Source organism: Capricornis sumatraensis, chromosome 9 (genome assembly GCF_032405125.1).
Source record: "Capricornis sumatraensis isolate serow.1 chromosome 9, serow.2, whole genome shotgun sequence".
In the NCBI taxonomy this organism is placed as follows: Eukaryota; Metazoa; Chordata; class Mammalia; order Artiodactyla; family Bovidae; genus Capricornis; species Capricornis sumatraensis.
In genome coordinates, this window is record NC_091077.1 from 93038185 (window position 1) to 93059768 (window position 21584).

A 21584-nucleotide genomic window follows, 5' to 3' on the forward strand; every position below is an offset into this window, starting at 1 on the left:
CTCACCCAGGCCTGTACCTGTATATGCTCTGTATTTAAACTGCTTTCAAATACTATTTAGCAGCACCCCCAAAAGTGCTAAAGACATGATGTCACTCATCAAATGCGCAAACCTCATGGTGCAATTTACCTACAGTATAACAATGCTTCACATAAAAGCAGCCCTAGGTGTTACTAGTCACTCAGTCACCTTGTGTTATTTGCATTTCCTGCCTGGACTGTTTAAGCAGTCAAGGCTGAAACCTCCCTACTTTGATTCTATCTTCAACTCACATTATGCCTCTTATCTCTCAGCCCTGCATCTCACTCAGCAAAATAAACCATTAAATACTGAGCCTGCTTTCCCAGCTGATAGACCTTGCCATAACGCTTCAGTCGTGTCTGACTCTATGCAGCCCCTTTGAACTGCAGCCCGCCAGGCTCCTCTGTCCATGAGATTCTCCAGGCCAGATTACTAGAATGGGTTGTCATGCCCTCCTCTAAGGGATCTTCCTGACCCAGGGATCGAACCCTGGTCTCCTGCATTGCGGGCAGATTCTTTACCAGTGAGCCACTAGGGAAGCCCCAACAGTAAGTATATTCAGTTGGAAAGAAAGAAAAACCTTAACTTGGAATTTAATTGATTAAGATGTGGCGATACCCTCACAGAGAATCTTAGGTATGTCAGATCTCATAGCATAACTGCTCAGAAGCACTTCCTCAGACTTCCACAAGGAGAAAACGGCCTTTCAATTTCCTGACTAAAACAGGTGGCTGACAGCCAATGAATACCCGACTTAATTTTTGTTGATTTTGCTTAGGGGTGATTTCCTAATCTTTTCTGTCTTCTTGGAACTTAGGAAAACAGAACTATCCTATCAGGGTGGCTATATAAACCCGCCATCATGGTGTTCAGAACCATCGTAACTCAACCTTAGTAAGGCTCTGAGGGTACTCTGACTAAAATGTCTGTTCCTCTGTAACCACCACAGTTACTTTGGCCAAACCAGGTGACCAGTGAAGACCATGACGTCATGCCCATGAAGACCGTGACGTCATGCCCATGAAGACCGTGACTTCGCAACGGAGGTCTTTCAGTTCGCCAGACTTCCTGCTCTCCCCAAACGGAACCCTCAGACAAGCTGTGAGAGCTCCTCAGCAAGAGTGAATAGGTGGAGTTCCTGGGTTACCAATCCTTCCTTAGCTCCAGTTCCTCCAGAAGCGGGACCCTTTCTCACAGCACAAAGGCCTCCTGCTCAGGTGATCATTAATACCTTGTTACGTCACCTGTTTTAGGTTGATTACCTCTCTGAAGGCCAGAAAACAAGATTTACTTGAAGCAGCTTTCAAATAGATCATAGTAAGGAGAACATTTATGTAGCTGAGTCATAAAATGCTGTGGTAGAGTTTAATTCACTCCTTGGAAATGTATGTTTTTTTAAGGCCTACCTCAGTGAGATAAAATGCTATATCTTAACATTATTCATATCACACAATTTTTATTATGCCAAAAATGCATTCAGTGTTTGCAGACATAAACATAATTCTACTTCACATTAGATGTCACATGTGAATCCAGATTGATCTTGTGCTTAGTTGCTCTGTCGTGTCCGACTCTTTGTGACCCCATGGACTGTAGCCTGCCAGGCTCCCCTGCCCATGGGGATTCTCCAGGCCAGAATACTGGAGTGGGTCGCCAAACTGGCTTCCAAGGGATCTTCCCAACCCAGGGATCGAACCTAGGTCTCCCACATTGCAAGGCGGATTCCTTACCATTTGAGCCACCAGGGAAGCCCATGGATATTAGAGTGGGTAGCCTATCCCTTCTCCAGGGATCTTCCCGACCCAGGAATAGAACTGGGGTGTCCTGCATTGCAGGTGGATTCTTTACCAGCTGAGCTATCACGGAAGCCCCTGAACCCAGATTACGTATGGTCAAATTAAAAACCTAAACTAGCAGACTTGTTTCAAGTAAATAACAAGAGATCAACTCTTCACATTTTTGCTAAAAACAACCAAAAGCAGGCAAGGTCAGAGGCTTAACCCAGCAGAGAGGTGAATAAGCATGACATTGGTTCTAATCAGCTTCCCTGCATTAACACATTTGCTTAGGTTAATCTAGTTGCTACTGAATACGGATTGATATTCTTCCGAAGTTTCTCATTACGTCTAAGAAATCTTCAGCTTCACCAACACAAACATGACGTCTGCAGGAGAAGAGCTAAAAATCTCTCTTCAGAAAATTCTTCATTTCACAAATACCAGATTTTAATATCAACTTAATGGTCACAAATACACAATTCCCAAACTACACCTTTCATCTCTACCATTTCAAACTGAGTTGAGTTTATGAGCCGTGTTATTGTTTAAACCATATAAATAAAACCTACACTGTTTCGGTGAAGCCTCTGCTGTACAAATGCAGAACAGCCAGGGCTGAATAGATTCTATTAATAATGCAATATTGAGTTTGGTATTGACTTTAAGAAGTATTATCACCTCCTTGACTAACCCTTAGCTGCCAGCAGACGCTGCCTCAGGCCAGTACACACCTAATTGCTCGGTAAAAAGGCCGTTTCCCTACCTCATTGAGCCGCATGATGTGATAAATTTGCCGCAGGTATTCGCTGCCACCTGGTTTGTGGCAGATATCCAGGACCATCATGTTTATTTTCTGCTCAGTCAGTTCAAGAGCGATATCTCCTTCTTCTAAGGCTGTGCTTTTCTCTATTGTCATAAATGCACTAAATACAAAGAAAGCGTATTAAGTATCAGTGTAAGGAATTGTACAGATGGAAAATAATCAAAGAGACTGAGTGCGGAGAGTTCGATGTAAATCTGATATGCAAAGCACCCAGAAAGACTTTGCTCAAATAGGTATACCTTCCCCAAACAGCGGGCGGCTCCCATAAACAGCGCCTTAGAACTAAGCACATGAAAGCATTTTAAAAAATTGAACCGTTTCTTTTAAAACATTTCTTTATTGCATTATACTCCGATCTATAAAACATTTTCCCATTACCGCAATTGTTGAAATTGCTATAATCGTGGGATGAAAACAAAACATTTCTTTTTAAGAACGAGTAAGAAATGATTTGTTTTTTCTCTTTGAGGATAAGGAGTATCTTTGATGCCAGAAATAGCTTTGGTATTCATCTTTTGTAGACTCCTCTTTACACCTGTCTTAGACACATTAAAGACTAATTAAAGTGTCAAAAGGGGGAGCCTATTATGCTAAATATAGGCTGGATGCTTCCTGGAGGAATGCTTACCACTGGGTATTTTAAATTGGCCTTTTGACACTTGTTGCCTTTTAAAAATACATGCCCTCCCTTCTGTTTCTTCCAGGTAACAGATACTTAGCAAAAGTCACTACTCTGCTTATCCTTCCAGGAAAAGGGTCTCCTGTAAGCACAGCAGGAAAGTGCAAGTTATATGTGTGAAATGTTTCCTTTTATAAGAATTCATAGGCTTATTTTTTATTTTAAACATTATTCACATTGTAGTAATGGATGACTTTTTTTTTAATTCTCACGCTATACCAGTGCAAAATAAATCACGATACTCAACTTACATCATATGTTTCACACTAATTTTCTTGTTACAAGTGCTATTAGGATCATGTTAGGCTTTGCAGTCTAAGTATTCTTAAGAAAAGCATGGTTTTCCACTGTTTCCCAGACTAAATGAAATTTACTGTGGTGTAATCAGCTATATACTGCAGTTCATTACTGAGATTTTGCCATGATTATAAAATTAGTTCTGCTAAGAGTCAGTGCCGCTGACCTGAAGACTGAACCAAATGATACCCAGCTGCTGGACATTAACTTTCATATTGCTTCCACATGTAGCCTCAAAACATCCTTCTTTAAAAAAAAAGTTTATGATCCTATAAGCCTTGCTAAAAAAAATGAAACCAAATCCTACTCTTAAAGATATCCATTAGGTAGAGTAAATCTTTAAACAAGCAAACAAACAGAAAAGACTTTTGTGCAATAATAGAAGTTTGTAAATATCTTTTTTGAAACTGCATACAGGCTGCAAGCAAAATTTCTTGTCGGGTTTTGTAGAGGCTGACATTGAAAAAGTTGAGGCCCTCTGACAAAGGAGTGTCTCAGTGTCAGCCCCTGAATTGTATCCTTTCCTGTCCATCACTGTGCAGGTGAAGCAAATGATTGGATTCAGTCAATGCTATGATTAATGAGTTCCTCTCTGGATTTGGGACTGCCTATCAATCATGTCATTAGGGAGAATGTGCCCTGAAAGAGGCAGACCTTAGCCAAGGAATAACTGCATTAATCTTAATCTGTATATGCACCCAGCCAGCCAAGTCAGGGTCACCATGATGAAAAACAATAATCTTCAGCTCGACAAATTACTTTGCAAAGACAGACATTTCTTTACTTTTTTTTTGGCCTGTGTGTTCTCCAGAATCTAAGTTGACTGTTTACAGCTTGAGTGTTACTACAAAGTGAAGGTTATTTTAATGAATAGTAATGCTTTCAGGCAGCACACAAGACTGTAAGCACTGCTTACAGCTGCCGCCTTTCCACTGCAGTTATGCTCACAATTTCCATAAAATCAAAGTTAAATCTGGGTGCAAGTGAAAGAAATCTAGCTAAATGATATCGTGTGGATCCAAGATAATCTTCATGAGGAATTAAGACTTCAGTTATCGTAACAGAAGAACTATTTTAGTTTAAGTGTTTATATTCTCATGTGAAAAAGTACCGAAGGTGTTGTCCTGTCCAACTCTGCAACACCGTGGACGGTAGCCCAGCAGGCTCCTCTGTCCGTGACTTCTCCAGGCAAGTATACTGGAGTGGGTAGCCATTCCCTTCTTCAGAGGATCTTCTCGACCCAGGGATCAAACCCAGGTCTCCCACATTGTGGGCAGATTCTTTACCATCTGAGCCACCAGGGACGTGCTGCCAATACTGGAGTAGGTTGCCATTCTCTTCTCCAGAGGATCTTCCCAACTCATGGATTGAACCCAGATCTCCCACATTTCAGGCAGATTTTTTTTACCATCTGAGCCACCATTTTCAAAAAATATTACAGTAAGGTCAAGGCAACCCTCCACCTGTATACAGACATCATGGTTTAAAATACATCTTCCTCATGGTATAGATCTATGAACTAAATGATCATCTATCTGTGAGAAATGAGTAGAGATGGAAGTTCATGTGTATATCAGAAAATTAACTTAAAGGCAAAGTTGGGATGAAGTGTTTCTATACCACTCAAACCCATAAGTGATTACCTAAAGTCTGTTACTATGTCAAATTTAATTCTTTTTCAAATAAATGAAATAACTTTTAAATCTGGATTTTTTTATATTGAAATTATTTGAGAAATTGAGAAAGACATAGCACTGTGCTAATTACAAGCTACAGAAAGTGTATTCAGAATTTTTGAGGGCTGTAAAACATTTTTTAAAAGTTAATAAAAATTATTTTTTGATGCAAGTTGCAACGTAAAACTAATCAGCCAAATACTGGCTAAACAATTCCCTACTGTAGAAAATATCAGATGTTTTGGTGCTGTTTATAAAATACTTAGGCTAAAATCAACTTTCAAGGAAAAAATTTCACTTCTGGATTTCTGTACGTAGCCCAGGGTATATTAGAGACATTACTTTCCACTGATCTTATTGATAGTCTCCTAATTCAGCAGTATTATAAATTTAACTTTATAATCAAACCACTATTTTTACTCTGCTTCTCTTCTCTCCCTTCTACACCCACTGCCATGGATAATGACACATGGCCTTAATCTTTTAGTCTTTGCATTAAAGCCTGTAAATTGGTATCCAATGCAAATGTAAAGATTAAGGTCACTGTCAACGTTACTAAGCATTTTCCTGACTGCTATTCTTAATCCTACACACAGGATGCCCCACAAGTAAATTTCTAAAACTCAGTATGACAAGGCCAGGAAAATGATTACTTACATTTCTTACATTATTTACACTACTTACATGATTACTTACAGTAATTTCGATTAATATGAAGTCTCACAGATTAACACAAACTAGTAAAGAGCATTTGTCATCACACTATTAAACAGTGCAGCTTATTTTAATAGTTTATAAATAACAAATGCTTACTAGGTCTAAGCTTGATGTTAAGAACTTTGTGACTGTTATTTAACCTCTCAAAACAACTCTACCAGCTTTGTACGTGAGTGCTCATTCGCTCAGTTGCATCCGACTCTTTGCAATCCCATCGACTGTAGCCCTCCAGGCTCCTCTGTCCATAGGATTCTCCTGGCAGGAATACTGGAATAGGTTGCCATTTCCTGCTGCAGGGGATCTTCCCAGCCCAGGGATCCAACCTGCACAACCCTATAACTCACGAAAGATGGCCCATTTACAAAGGATTTGTATTTGTCCATCTAATTCCAAAACCTGAACTCTATCACGGCCATGTACTAAAACTAACAACTTTTAGTTGTTTCAGGCAGAAAGTTATAATAGTACTTTCTAGTAATATGAATATATTTCAAAAGAATGAGGGACAGTGTCTGTGAGTGGTGTAAAAAAAAAGTGTGGGGGGGTCTGGCTTTGTGATCTGTAGACCATATGAACCATAACTCCTTTATCAATATCATGCAGTTCTATACTGAAGACTAATTTTAAGACAGGAGGACTCTATGTACACATTTAAATTCATCAGGGACCCTTAAAAATCTTTGCAATACCACAAATCACTTAGCTCTCAGTGACAAACCGAGAAGGCTGACATTTTCATACAGAAACAGCTGGGTGTGTTTATAGCTTGAGTGTGATATGCCCCAGTTGCCCTCTGGGATTCTTACATTACCAGATGAAAAATGTGTACCTTTTTGACAATCAGGTACACAGAAAGCAATAAAGAGCCTTTTATACCCATTAATTCCTTCTTAATTTAATCTCCATGGCCAAGCCATTTACGAAAAGCTCCAGGCTATCCATGAGATACCTGTTTGCACATTGAAAAGGAGTGAAACCAAATTCTCCCGGTTTAACCACCACCCTTTTAATCAGAAACCTTGAGATGGGGACTAAACATGGATAGTGTTCCAGTGTATCAATGGGGTTCAAATTTTAATAAGACAAGGAACATTTAACAATCCAGCGTTTGATGGAATATTTATCTTTGCCTGTATTCATCAAAGTTCCCATGAAGTTGTGTGGTGGTTGTTTATGGGTGATTTTGTCTTTTGGGAACATGTCTGATGCAATTTGGGGAAAGAAAAACATAACTTTACCATTCGGTGCTCAGTTTCCTTGCTTTCAACAACTGGCATTCAACCCAGTTGGGTTTCTGCTGCTCGATGCTCCGTATAACCTTTTGGGTCATTTGATTAGGGCGACTCGTCTGCTCTCCCGTGATGCTTTCCAAACACACACAGACTAAACCAAGTTTCTCTTTACTCCATCTGTCAAGGGAGGCACCTGTTAAAAGTTCCACAGTGTTTCCATCCTCAAATATCCGACATATAATTACAATCAAGTTCCAGACAAGCAGGCCAGCTTTCTTCAATTCAACGAAGTTTTCTGACATTTTTCTCTCAGACAGAAAAAAGAAGTATTTAATTGGGGGAGGCAAGCATGCAATCACTGTAGGTAACTTGCTGATTACAATAGATACTGCCTGAGCAGCAAGCCTTGTGAAGCCTGGGGGAGAAAAGAAAGAAAAGGTATGATTAATATTAGCATTTGCATTCCATCACTGTGCTGTGTTGTGTGAGGATGTCTAATTTTTGTGGAGAAAATTGTTGAGAAGAGCAAGTGCCTGACATATTCCGACAGAACTCTACTGGGGTCCTCTGCAGTCCTGCCAAAAATTCCCCAAGTCCCCCAACTTAATTTTTCCTCCCAGCAATGATTAGAAAATTCGGAATTATTTCTTATATTGTTATCTATTAAGATTGTAGGTTTAAAGGGCCCAAGGTCTTCCTAATCAATAAACACAAAGATACCCGTGCTGCAAGCTTTCTGTGGCCTTTGACACTTCTTTAAGCCTTTCTATTCTTCTCCTGGCATCCATGACAGAATCACTCTAGCTCTTGCCGGGACTGGCTCTTCCTTTAGTTTTCAGCTCAAATGTCATTTCCTCTGACAGCCTCCCCCTACAATCCATGTAAGACAGACCCTTCACGCCGATCCTATTCCAGCCCCCAGTTCCTCCCTATCATTAGACCCCATTTTATTAACTTTATTACCGCATTTAGCCTCACTTTATTTTTTCATTATCTGTCTCCGTCCACTAGAATATAAGCTCCAGGAAGGCATTAGGACTTCATCTCTAACAGATGTTTGGTAAATATCTGTTGAATAAATGGGCCAACAAACTGGGTTCGTGTATATCTCTATTGCTCTGCTTCTCTGTGTTCCACACCAACTCCACTTCTACTAACACCTCTTACCTGTAAGTCCTTGGGCTGCTGACTGAAGATTCTATTCTCTCTCACTTAACGTGATTTCTCTGAAGGATTTACTGTTCTCCCTCGAGATCAGGGTTTCTCACCTTTCACACTACTGACATCTGGGGCTAGAGAATTTTTCATTGCAAGGAGCTGACCTGTGCATTGTAGGATGTTTCGGGGGCATCTTTGTCCTCCACTCACTAGGTGCCAATGGCATTCTCATCAACTGTGGCAAAAATGTCTCGAAAGCATTGCCAAATTGTTCTCTATCTTCCTAGTTGAGAACCACTCTTCTAGATGATTCTAGAACCTTCAGTTTTGGCCTTTCAACCACTCCAGCTCCCAGATGGGCATTCCACTTCTCTGTTCTCCTCATCACTGAGTGAGTTGTGTCCGCCTCTTTGCAACCCCATGGACTGTAGCCTACCAGGCTCCTCTGTCCATGGGATTCTCCAGGCAAGAATACTGGAGTGGGTTGCCATTTCCTTCTCCAGGAGATCTTCCCAACCCAGGGATTGAACCTGGGTCTCCCTCATTGCAGGCAGACACTTTACTGTCTGAGCCACCAGGAAAGTTAGTCATCATTTTCTTCTTTCCTTTTGAATTGTTTAAATATTCCTCCTAATCCTTCATACAAGACTAGGGGCTACACTGATCAATCTTCCTAGTCCATCATCTTTGACGTGCAGTTTTGCCTCACTGTGACCAGGGCTGCTACCTACTCAATCCTGCCCTCACAAGTGGTATCTGGACTATCGTAGGATTCTCCTAACCCATCTCTCTTCTCCAGACTATGCCCAGCTATAAAGCCAGATGCATATACTAGTACCTAACTTTGTTAACTTCATTACCTAATTTCTCTGCTACAATTCGTTTAGCTGTTTTCCACTGTTATGAGATCAGTCTCTGGAGCATTGCTGTCAAAACACTCCATAGTCTAGCTGCAGGCAGTTCTGGTGAACCTCATCTTTGTTTCATCCTCTTTGCTCTTAGGCTTCTGAAAATCTCATTATTCTCACATGGAATCCCCTCGTTCTTCATAGGTCACTCATAACCTTCAACTTTTGGTTCAAAGTTTTTTCCTCCTATGAATTTATTTGGACATCTTACCCATATGACTGTGCTGTAATTAGGTTCATAAAATGCCATGTTGTATTATCTTCTGTATTATCATCTATCATTGTTTGTTATATTCTTATTTATATATTCATGAGTTGTCTTTACAACTAGACTAAAAGCTCCCCAAGAGCATGGAATACAATCTCACTCCTTGAGTATCTTGTAAAGCCAGATACAAGCATTTTAATACACTGTGTACATAGTTGAATTTGAACATTGGAAAAGAGTGAAAGTCTAAAAGAAGGTAGCTATAAGTTCTTCAGAAAAATATTTTTCACTGTTTTTACTGAACAAAAATAATAAAACACTGTGAAAGATTTCTTAAGATATTTGTGACATTTTAAGAAATCACTCTGTGGATTTTGGAGACCATCAAAACAAACAACCCAATCAAAAAATGGGGAGAAGACATAAACAGACATTTCCCCAAAGAAGACATGTTAGTTAGTGTTAGTCCATCAGTCATGTACAATTCTTTGCAACCCCATGGACTGTAGCCCTCCAGGCTCCTCGGTCCATGGGATTCTCCAGGCAAGAATACTGGAGTGGGTTGCTACTTCCTTCTCCAGGGGACCTTCCCAGCCCAGGGATCGAACCCAGGTCTCCTGCATCGCAAGCAGATTCTTTACCAGCTGAGCCATCAGAGAAACTCTCAAAGAAGACACACAGATGCTCAACAGGCACATGAAAAGATGTTCAATATCACAAATTATTATATGAATGCAAATCAAAACTGCAATGAGATATCACCTCACACTAGTCAAAATGGCTATCATCAAAAAATTCACAAACAATAAATATTGGAGACTGAGTGGAGAGAAGGGACCCTCCTACACTATTAGTGGGAATGTAAACTGACACAGAGACTACGGAGAACAGTGTGGAGCTTTCTTTACAAACTAAAAACTGAGCTACCATGTGACCCTGCAATCCCACTCCTGGGCATATATCCAAAGGAAAATAAGGTCCAAAAGGATACACGCACCCCAGTGTTCACGGAAGCACTGTTTACAGTAGCCAAGCCAAGGAAGCAACCTAGATGTTCACCAGTAGAGGAATGGGAAAAAAAAGAGGGGAGATAGACACACACACATACATACCTATAATGGGAAATTAGTCATTTAAAATAATGAAATAATGCCATTTGCAGCAACATAGATGGAACTAGAGATTGTCATACTGAGTGAAGTTAAGTCAGACAGAGAAAGACAAATATCATCTGACATTCCACACATGCAGAATCTAAGAAGAAATGAAACAAATCACCTTATTTACAAAATAGAAACAAATTCAGACTTAATGAATTTACGGTTGCCTCGGGGAAGGAAATGGCAACCCACTCCAGTACTCTTGCCTAGAGAAGCCTGTGGACAGAGGAGCCTGGTGGGCTGCTGTCCATGGGGTCGCACAGAGTCAGACACGACTGAAGCGACTTAGCCTGCATGCATGCATTGGAGAAGGAAGTGGCAACCCATTCTAGTATTCTTGCCTGGAGAATCCCAGGGACAGAGGAGCCTGGTGGGCTGCTGTCTATGGGGTCGCACAGAGTCGGACACGACTGAAGCGACTTAGCAGCAGCAGCAGCAGCAGGGGGAAGGATAAGGGGAAGACACAGGGAGTTTGGGATCAACATGTACACACTGCTATATTTAAAATGGATCTTATGTACAGCACAGGGAATTCTTCTCCAAGTTATGTGGCAGACTGGATGGAAGGAGAGTTTGGAGGAGAACGGATACATGTATGTGTATGGCTGAGTCCCTTTGCTGCCCACTTGAAACTATCACAGCATTATTACTTGGTTATATTCCAATACAAAATAAAAAGTTAAAAAAAAAAAGTCACTCTGCTGTTAAAAAGTACAAAGCTCTTGGAAAACATAGGTCTGGTCTAGTGATTCCTCAGAAATTCATGACAACTTAAGAATGATTTTCAGAATTAACTGGAGCAGTTTTTATGTTTGTAAAAATTGTATTCGGTCCAACATATATTTGAATGATCTCAGGAGACTTTTGTATTAAATAAATGAATCAATAAAAAAGTATCTAGTTCAGTACTTTGTAAAAAATAGTTCCTCAATAAATGTCTTCTTTTTATTCAAATAAATATGTTTAGATGAAGCTTGAAATATAGGTAAAGCAAATTAAGAAACCACTCTTGTCAATGTTCTTAAATATCTTAAATGTTTTATTGTTCTTAATGTGTTTGCATCTCATATGCCCCAATCTGCTGCCAAGTATTTGACTTAAAAGATTATATCTTATATTCTGTTTATCCTAAAGAGGGCTTATCTGCACATCCTGAGTAAACATTTGACAAGATAAGTAGATATCAGGTAAACATGAACAATTCTCTTCACACCTGTATTCCTACTAATATTTATAAAATCTGAGAACTGCAGGTACTCAAATCTCCAACTACTTTATCAAAACTTAGGCAAATTCTAGTCAGAACCTTTAGACTGATGACAAATCCACTCTACTGACCACAGTGTCAGGGCTTCCCTCGTAGTTCAGACGGTAAATAACCTTCCTGCAATGCAGGAGACCTGGGTACGATCCCTTGGTTGGGAAGATCCCCTAAAGGAGGGCACGGCAACCCACTCCAGTTTCTTCGCTGGAGAATCCCATGGACAGAGGAGCCTGCTGGGCTACAGTCCATGGGGCCACACAGAGTCAGACACGACTGAGCGTCTAAGCATAGCACAGCGCCACACAAGCACAATCACAGGATCTGAGTCTATGATGATGCCAACAACACACCAGGGTGGATCTTTTAAGAAACCACACATTCATTAGTCTGTCTGTAATCACATAAATTGACTTCTAAGCCCTTTGTATGCAAGAGCCATCCCAACTTGATAAAGTGTGAAAAAATGTATGTGCTAGAATGAACACAATGTTCAGTTCAGTCGTTCAGTTGTATCCAACTCCCTGTGACCTCATAGACTGTAGCACGCCAGGCTTCCCTGTCCATCACCAACTCCCGAGCTTGCTCAAACTCATGCCCATCAAGTCAGTGATGCCATCCAACCATCTCATCCTCTGTCAGCCCCTTCTGCTCCCATCTTCAATCTTTCCCAGAATCAAGGTCTTTTCTAGTGAGTCCATTCTTCACATCAGGTGGCCAAATTATTGGAATTTCAGCTTCAGCATCAGTCCTTCCAAAGAATATTCAGGGCTGATTTTCTTTAGGATTGACTGGTTGGATCTCCTGGCTTTCCAAAGGACTCTCAAGAGTCTTCTCCAACACCACAGTTCAAAAGCATCAATTCTTTGGTGCTCAGTTTTTTTATAGTCCAACTCTCACATCCATACATGACTACTGGAAAAACCATAGCTCTGAATATGACATTGAATGTGATGTGAGAGGTACATTTATATACTTATCATGTCTTCCTTCTTATGCATAGACTACTGATTGTAATAATATATTTTGGAGATTATAAAGCATGCAAAAAATGAAATTTACAATGAAAAAGGTAAAGACAAATAATGTCTTAAAATTAATTTTTAAAATATTGTTTACTAAAAAAATAAAATAAAATATTGTTTACTAATGGTATCAAATATCAATAATATATTATTGAGTAAGAATAATGTGATTTTTATATGCTTTATTCTTTTAAAAATCTGGGCTTTAATAGTTTGTAACACATTGATTCAAATGTCAGGTTATTTAGTTTGTTTCAATACTGGGTTTTAATGACCATCGTAGGTGAGAGAGTCACTACACGGACATATACATAGAACCATATGCAACGTGGGAAGTCATGGCACTAGTTTTTCAATCTTAATCACCAAAAAGACAAATGTTGTCGTTGAAATCTGACTAATGACTAGTCATCACCATTATGTTAATTAACTGTTCTTGCAACAAACTGAAAATATTTCATTTTTGTATTAAAAAAAACTTTTTGGCTGTGCTGGGTCTTTGTTGCAGTGTGGGTTTTTCTGTATTTACGGTAATCGGGGGCCACTCTCCAGGGGCGGTGCGCGGGCCCCTTACTTGTTGCCAGAGCACTGGGCTCTCAGGCGTGCAGGCTTCGGGAGCTGCAGCACGCAGGCTCGGCAGCTGTGGCTCCCAAGCTCTCAAGCACAGGCGCAATACTGTGGCAGATGAGCTTAGTTGCTTCGCTGCGTGCAGGAATCTTCCCGGCTCAGGGATGGAACCCATGTCTTCAGCACTGGCAGGCGGACTCTCCAGCAGAGCCACCATGGAGGCCCTCGTTTTTGTACTTTTAAGAAAAGTATTCAAAAATAACTGAAACACTTATTTGGAACATTTTAAATCAAGCTAGAAAATTCTAAGTTCTTACGTCTGCAGCGATGACATTTATATAGGTGATACTTGCTTTTATAAAACTAATATTTCTGGGTTTTACAAAATAAACTATCTGAATGACTTCTGGTAACACTTGGCATATTTCTGCCGTCATTTTCTCAACAATCCACGTGTGAATGATGCCTGGAATACATTTTCTCTGTGGTGCTTGCTACCTCTGTTTCCTCTCCAGAATCTATTGTTTTAGTTAGAAACAATTACTCCTGAGTTTTCCCATAAAGCGTTCTTTCTCTTTAAAAAGTAGTTTAGTGGTAAGACAATACATTCTTTGGTATATCTTACCTTTGGTCATTGTCAAAGAAATAAAACAACTAATTCTTTGTGTATTTGCTCTTAGGGAGAGAATTCTTTGCGTATTCACTTAGGGAGTGAATACCTAAGCTGAGCTATATCAGAAACATCTGAACTTCCATTCAATTCTTCGGAAAATCTCTTACACTGTATAATTTATTGTACTATTTATTTTTTTAAATCTTCAGTGTTTTCCATGTTCCATCATTTTCACTATGTCAGGAAGGACAAATGTTTCCTTAAGCTAGTGACTATTTGTCTTTTAAGTTAGAATCCTCAAAAAAAAAAAAGGCCCCTAAGCACTTCATTATTTAGATGAATTTTGCCAAGTACTGAATTAAATATCAATCGACTTAAAACATTGCTGAAAATGATTATCAAGGTTTATCTTCATGTTTGTATGCTTAGTTTTGAAATCTTTTGCTAATCAAGAAGTCTTCAAACTATATTTAGCTAACATCTCAAGGCACAATATTTATTTTGGAGGGATTCATCTTTAACAACAAAGTATGGAAAGCCATGCTTCAGGTGGTTTTCCCACTCCTTTTTTATTTATTTTTGGCCAAATCTGGTCAGATTATCAGTATTCTAACTTATAACATGGCTGAGAAACAGTTTATGTTAGAAATAGTATTTTTCCTCAGTGTGAGTTTTTTTTACTTTCTCATTGTTTGTTTTCCCTTGGATTCCCAGTAATCGTTTTAAACCGCAGTTGTATAACGGACTTTTGGACTCAGAGAGAGAGGGAGAGGGTGGGATGATTTGGGAGAATGGCATTCTATCATGTATACTATCATGTAAGAATTGAATCGACAGTCTATGTCTGACGCAGGATACAGCATGCTTGGGACTGGTGCATGGGGATGACCCACAGAGATGTTATGGGGAGGGAGGTGGGAGGGGGTTTCATGTTTGGGAACACATGTAAGAATTAAAGATTTTAAAATTAAAAAAAAAAAAAACCGCAGTTGATTTGTTATTTATAAGAATATGTTAAAGCCACTTGTGTGTTTTGTGAGGATTAATTTTGTGAAAACTAGATTCTGAAATACAAAGGACAACCTTAACTGATTGCTGAATGATGAAAGCTAATGAAGGAGGGAAGTTACCCTGTACATGCCCTCACTAACAATGATGTCCCCATCATACGACTGGCCTGCTCACAGACCCAGGGAGAATTCCAGAACAGACTCCATATGAAATTTCAGTAGTTTTGCTTGCTGTCTTCTCATCTACCAGAGAATTGTCTTATACACCTCCGGAGGTGTTTGTACCTATTTGTAAACATTTATACTAGTCTTCAAGAATCAATAGGGGATCTCTTATTGACGGTTTATCCCTGACCCAATTCCAGTACCTCATATTAGCAGTAATACGTGACCTAATGTCTGGCATGAACATGTTATCTATCTTGTACGTTGTAGGGGAACTAAAGATTGAGTAATGTCGATTTAAAAGAGGACAGAAATGAAGAACAATGGTATTCTCCTATCGTCACATCCTGAAATGCACAAAATGCTTTATAAGGTCACCTTCCTCCACCACTTTCTTTTATAGCATTTATATGTGATTTGGCACTCCTTCATGCCTCTCTAAGTGTTATATTTCTACTCTTACTGATAATTTTATGAAAAAGTATTATTTAGTAAGGAAAACCATAAGAACTGGTATCGATCAATACAAACTAAGTTTTTTGGGGCAGGAGTCGGGGTGGAAACCAGAGGCCCTTTGAAATGTTATGGAAGAGTTCCAAAATATTTGTAGAAAAAAAAAAATTGTAAATAGACCAACTTGAAAGCCACAAACAAAAAAGTGCTACTCATATGACGTGATATATAAACTATAGATCATGCCTCTTGTATTGCTCAAAATCTATGAAATATCCCAAGGCTAGAAAGGGGAGATGGCAACAACTCTGATGAGGAAGAACTTAAGTAATGAATATCTGACATTTTCCAATTTGAATTAAATAGCTTTACTGGATTCAAAGGCAGTTTAATAGGGTTTGGACAGAATTAAAGCATTACTATGAAAGGTCACTGATAGATAATTTGATTTGAGTCTTTAATATAAGGTTCCTGGATAAGAGTCACATTATTCAGGACCACTATGGAGAAGAATGAAAAAATAGCTAGTTTCCACAAATGGATTTAGATTTAGGAGTATTTTACTGTTCAGCTGGAGTACTTTACTTACAGTTAGTGAAAAAATACTCTTCTTTAAAGATGAAGATAAAAAGGAAAAGATGTATTTTTAAAATTCTAAAGAAGATTCATGGATACAAACAGATAAATAAGATATATCCAAAGGAACCTTGTGAAATTCTTGGAAAGTAGAGACATTTAGATAGGAAGAAACTAACAAGAAAGGACTTGAGTAATAAAATAAATGAATAATATAGGTCATTGATTATTCTTCAGTACACTTGGTAGATGCATTGCCCTGAAGAGGAACAATGCACTCAATCCAGAACCATAGGTACTGTCAGAAAAATACATGTAGCTATTAAACAGGGTGTTGTTTTTTACCCCAAAGCTACACATGTAGGTGTATTAAAGAAAGAGAAGAAAGTAATAATTGGTAGTTGTACAGGAAAAACTTCAAAAAAGAATAATTAAACTGAATATCAGAGCAATCTTTTTGAGAATATGAATTTTAGATTCCTCAATAGGTTTAAAGGAAATCAGTCAAAATCATCTGACTAGTCTGAATACGAACATAAACACAAAATATCACAGAAAATTTTGAATTGGTAGTTAAAAAAAGAAGATAATCGTTTGAGTCATTTTCATTTCTAAGTTGTGTGTGTGTGTTAATTTTTTTTTTTGATCATATGGCTTGCAGTAATGAAAATTAGGAATCCTAAATATACACGGTAGAAAGGAGACTAATATAGTTTACAAATCTTGTACTTTTTACAATATCATTTGTTTTCATATTCCAGAAAGTGTGCTTCTTTAGGGACGTGTTCTTAAAGAAAAATAAATGTACCTTTGCTTGATTCTTTCCTTTTGGTTTCTTTTGGAATGTAATTCCATTCTTTTGGAATGCTCTCACGCAGATGTTCAGGAACGCTGCGCTTGTTTAGGTTCCTCTCACAGCTGCTCCCAGAGCTCATCACAGACACTACCTGCTGCACAATGTCCTTGACGGCGTCCGTCAGAGCCAGTCTCAGGCATCGGATCACCTCTCCCTCGGACTCTCTGTGTGTTGAGACTTTAAAATCAGACAGTATATTACAGTTAGCAGAATCAAAAATATTTTGTGCCCTGTTCAATTAAGAATTCAGCTTCTCAGTAATCTAGTTCAAAGCTAAAGGAAAGAAGAGCTCTTTTTAGCCTAGAGATCATATGATTGATAAGAAGTCCATAACCATTTGGGGAAAAGTTACCCCTTGGTAATCAAGGGAACAGTAGCCAGAATAACAGTGAATAAAACAGCATTTGCTAGTACTCTGGGGACTCTACTGGTGGATATATAACTTGTATAACCTTCTTAGATGACACATGGACAACAACTGCAAAAGCTTTGACACTTACCTATTAACACATTTATTCCTTCTCTGGAAATTTATCCTAAAAAATTAATTCAGTTCAGTTCAGTCACTCAGTCATGTCTGACTCTTTGTGACCCCATGAATCGCAGCACACCAGGCCTCCCTGTCCATCACCAACTCCTGGAGTTTACTCATACTCACGTCCATTGAGTCAGTGATGCCATCCAGCCATCTCATTCTCTGTCGTCCCCTTCTCCTCCTGCCCTCGATCCCTCCCAGCATCAAAGTCTTTTCCAATGAGTCAACTCTTTGCATGAGGTGGCCAAAGTACTGGAGTTTATGATTATATATATAATAAAATAAAAAATTGGAAATAATAGAAATGTCCAACAACTAGGGATTTATTTAATTAGCTTAGGGCTTCCCTGGTGGCTCAAATGGTAAAGAATCCACCCACAATGCCGTTGACCTGGGTTTGATCCCTGGATTGGGAAGATCTCCTGGAGGAGGGCATGGCAACCTACTCCAGTATTCTGACCTGGAGAATCCTCATGGACAGAGGAGCCTGGTGGGCTAGAGTCCATGGGGTTGCAAAGAGTCAGACATGATTGAGTGACTAAGCACAGCACATCCATCTTCACAATAAAGTCATATTGATTAGGAAAAAAAAAAGCAGCTTAGAAAATAGTATGATATACTATATTTATTAAAAAATACATGTTTACATACACATAGAAAAGAATTAAAAGATACTCTACAATGTTGATGGTGATTATCAATGACTAATGGTATTTCAGGTGATTTTACTTTTCCTTTCCTTCTTCTTTGACTTTTTCTTCCCTCCTTCCCTCTTTTCTTTCCTCCCTTCTTTCTAATAAGTATCACCTGCGATGATTATGTGTTACTTATGTGATAGATACAATAAAAGTTTTTGTTTGTTTTTAATGACTAGGAAGTTCAGGGATCACTATTTGAATCAACAGAGAAGAGCACTGATATGATTTTCCCCCTCAAATTTCAAGGTGATATTTCTCACATGACAACCCATTGTAAAAACCTCCACAGTGCTGAAACTAAGAGCTGGACTTTTTAAAAGAGAAACAAAATTGACAAACTTTTAGCCAGATTCATGAAGAAAAAAGAGAGAGGGTCCAAATCAATAAAATCAGAAATGAAAAAGGAGAACTTATATCTGACATCACAGAAATAAAAATGATTCTAAGAGACTACAATTACACAGCCATAAAATGGACAATCTAGAAGAAATGGACAAATTACTAGATATGTACAATATCCCAAGACTGAACCAGGAAGAAATAAAAACAATGAACAGACCAATTACCAGCAGTGGCACTGAATTAGTAATTTAGAAAAACTCTCAACAAACATAAGTCCAGGACCAGCTGGCTTCATAGGTGACTGCTACCAAACACTTAGAGAAGAGGCAAGACCTGTTCTTCTCAATCTATTCCCAAAAATTGCATAGAGGAAGGAATACTTCCAAACTCATTCTAAATACAAGGCCAGACTCATCCTGATACTAAAACTAGACAGAGATATCACACAAAAAAAGAAAAATCACAGTCCGATATCACTGATGGACATAGATGCAAAAATCCTCAATAAAATGTCAACAAACTGAACATAAGAATACACTAAAAGGATCATACACGATATGAAGTTGGATTTATCAGAGGAATACAACGGTTTTGCAATATCTGCAAATCAGGGACTCCCCTGGGGGTCCAATAGTAAGAATCCATCTTGCAATGCAAGGAACACAAGTTTAATCCCTGGTCAGGGAACTAAGATCCATGAAGCCCACACGCTGGGCCTGTGGACTCTAGAGGCTGTGGGCGACAACTCGAGAGCCCATGTGCCAAAACTGCTGAGCCTGTACAGTGCAGTTAGAGCCTCTGTACCCCAGCAAAAGGTCCTGCATGATGTAATGAAGATTCTGCACGCCATAACTGAGACCTTACTCAGCCAAATTAATTATTAAAAAAAAAAAGAATTCCAGAAAAAAGTGGTGGTGGGGGGGGGGGCGGGGAAGATAAAATACCCTGTGAGAATGGCTAAAAAATTTCCAAATATGAAAAAAAAAAATTCCAAATACGATAAAAACTAAACATCATCAGATATAAGAAGCTCAACAATCCCTAAGCAGAATACAAAAGAAATGAAAACAAAGCACATCATAATTAAATTGCTGCAAAATAGTGATAAAGAGAACAATCTTAAAATGAACAACACAAAGAAGATACATTATATAACTGGAAGCAAACACTTTAAAACCTAAACTGATTTATCATCAGAAACAATGCAAGCCATAAAATAGAAAAATGTCTTGAAAGTACTGAATGAAAAAAAATGAAAGATAGAAAAATCTCTAAACCCAAAAGTACATGTCTGATGAAAACTATTTCAAATATGAAGATAAAGCCTTTTTTTCATGCAATCAAATCAAATCAATTGATGGCAGAAAATTTTAGTACATTAAAGGAAATACTTAAGGTAGAAGGAAAATGATATCTGTCAGAAATTCATATCTATACAAGTAAAAGAAGAGTACCAGAAATGACAGATAGATGGAGAAATATGAAAGATTTTCTTCTCATTTTAGCTTCTTTAAGCTGTAACTGACTGAAACAAAAGTGAAACAATAGATTGTAGGGTTCATAACAGTAGAAATAAAATGCATGATGACACATGCTAAAGAATAGGAAGAGTAAATAGAAATATATTTGTGTAAGATTCTTACATTATATATAAACTGTGATGAGCCAAAGATACTTATCACAAGATGTAAACCTTAGAACAACTACCAAAATAAACGTAGAATTATATCAAATAAGCCACTGGCAAAGAAAAACTGTAATACTGAAAAATATCCAGTTATTCCAAAGAAGGTCAAAATAGATATTAAAAGGAACAACGCTGGAACAAACAGCAAACAAAGAATAATATAGTCATGTAGCTCCAAGTGTCAGAACAGAGGGTCCACACACAGACACGGATCTGATCAATTGTCCACCTGATTTATGACAAAAGCACCGAAGTAATTCAAACTGGGAAAGAATAGTGATTTCTAAAAAAGATGTTGGGAAAATTGTATATGTATATGAAAATGTATGGTGGTGGTTTCGTTGCTCAGTCCTGTCCGACTCTTGCGACCCCATGGACCTTAGCCCGCCAGGCTCCTCTGTCCATGGGATTCTCCAGACAAGAATACTGGGGTGGGTTGCCATGCCCTCCTCCAGGGGATCTTCCCGACCCAGGGATCAAACCTGCATCTCCTGTGGCTCTTGCACTGCAGGTGATTCTTTACCACTAAGCCACCAGGAAAGACCTCTTTAAAACTCAGAAGACAATCTAATTAATAAATGAAGGGAAGTTTTAAACAGATATTTTTCAAAAGAATTTTTTCAAATGACTGTTAAAAACATGAAGATGTGTTTGATGTCATTAATCACCATGGAACTATAAATTAAAGTCACAATGAGATAATAGCATATACTCCTTAGAATGACTAAAAGCAAAAAGGCAATTCCAAGTGTTGGTGAGGACACAAAGCAACCCAAACTCCCTCAGATAACAGGTGGGAATGGAAATGGACGGGATTACTTTGAAAAACAGTTTAGTAGTTTCTTATAAATTTTAACTCAGTGTGTGCTAAAGACATGTATTTCTCTTAAAAGTAAAGGGGAGTTAAGGAATAGAGTGAAGCACAAAGTAACTTATGCTTTGATATTTTCATTTGCCCAACTAAATACTGTTGACCTACTTTGAGAGTACAGGCCTGCAAAGATTGCTACCAAATCTATTTCTTATAGAGTGTACTGGCCTTTGAAATGCCCACATGAGGTACCCAACTTAATTGTTTTTTTAATCATTTTTATCTTCTGTAATCTTTTTTTAAATGGATATTTTCACTCTTGTTTTTC

At 38.5% G+C, this 21584-nt stretch overlaps 1 protein-coding gene across 1 annotated transcript in view; it reads right to left on the bottom strand.

The window, feature by feature from the left end:
• Positions 1-21584, bottom strand: part of KIAA0825 (KIAA0825 ortholog) — a 395065-nt gene that overhangs the window by 206566 nt on the left and 166915 nt on the right. Inside the window, exons 15-17 of the mRNA XM_068980982.1 lie at positions 17136-17360; positions 7230-7638; positions 2563-2722 (exon numbers count right to left, since the gene is read on the bottom strand). Coding sequence (XP_068837083.1) covers positions 2563-2722; positions 7230-7638; positions 17136-17360 — 794 coding nt within the window. The remainder of the gene's footprint in view (positions 1-2562; positions 2723-7229; positions 7639-17135; positions 17361-21584) is intronic.